We start from the raw sequence: 644 nt of genomic DNA, 5'->3' as shown, positions 1-644 counted from the left end.
GAACAATGGGTAATTGTACCAACTATCAGACATCCACCACCTGTCCTTGTTCGATGGCCTTTCAACAATAGCTTTGTTTGTGCTGGCTCAGGTTGGTGGATCAATCAGAGCAGGCTGAGGTTTTCTGGAGGGAATGAGGTATGAGGAAGGAAATGTGTTTGTCAAACATTAAAGCATGTAAAGATGTTCCAGTAAACAATCAAAACCAAAGTAGTCCGGAAAATGACGTCAGAGGTGACGCAAATGCAAGCTAAAAAGTTGTTTGACAGATGGAAAGTTCTGATTGAAGAGGACCGTAAATCAAAATTGGTTTCGTGTAAGACTCCCTCCCTCCTTAGGAGTAAGCAGCTAAATTGAACCCTTACCAAGAACTTGTCCGACAATCATCCTCCCGTCCTCCCCGCCGACGGTGGCCCACGCGCTCCTCTCATTGGTGTATTGAACAAAGGCGTAGCCCTTGTGGACAGAGCAGCCCACGATCTTGCCGTATTTGGAGAAGATGGCCTCGACATCCGCCTTGGTGACCAGCAGGGTGTTGAGGTTGCCGATGAAGACCCGAGAGTTGAGGGAGCGCGGGTCGGTCCTGTTGGTGACGTAGCTGGCCATCAGGCTGGCGGTGGTGGGTGAACAACTAACAGGAAGAC

General features: G+C 49.5%; 1 protein-coding gene across 1 annotated transcript; it reads right to left on the bottom strand.

The window, feature by feature from the left end:
• Positions 1-8: 8 nt before the first annotated feature.
• On the bottom strand, positions 9-630 carry LOC113745480 (heterogeneous nuclear ribonucleoprotein C-like). Its single transcript, XM_027277014.1, has 2 exons — positions 366-630; positions 9-124 (listed from the first exon to the last, which is right to left on the bottom strand). Exons 1-2 carry the CDS (start codon positions 604-606, stop codon positions 105-107), a joined length of 261 nt encoding a protein of 86 aa, XP_027132815.1. The 5' UTR covers positions 607-630; the 3' UTR covers positions 9-104.
• Positions 631-644: the final 14 nt, after the last annotated feature.

Source organism: Larimichthys crocea, unplaced genomic scaffold (genome assembly GCF_000972845.2).
Source record: "Larimichthys crocea isolate SSNF unplaced genomic scaffold, L_crocea_2.0 scaffold8076, whole genome shotgun sequence".
Classification (NCBI taxonomy): Eukaryota; Metazoa; Chordata; class Actinopteri; family Sciaenidae; genus Larimichthys; species Larimichthys crocea.
This window is presented reverse-complemented; position numbering and strand designations above follow the sequence as displayed.

Bases quoted from the DNA above. Each gene is read 5' to 3' on its own strand.
- LOC113745480 (XM_027277014.1), bottom strand. From the start codon at position 606: ATGGCCAGCTACGTCACCAACAGGACCGACCCGCGCTCCCTCAACTCT. The intron at 125-365 runs GTAAGGGTTCAA...CATTCCCTCCAG, and splicing joins GATTGTCGGACAAGTTCTTG to AAAACCTCAGCCTGCTCTGA.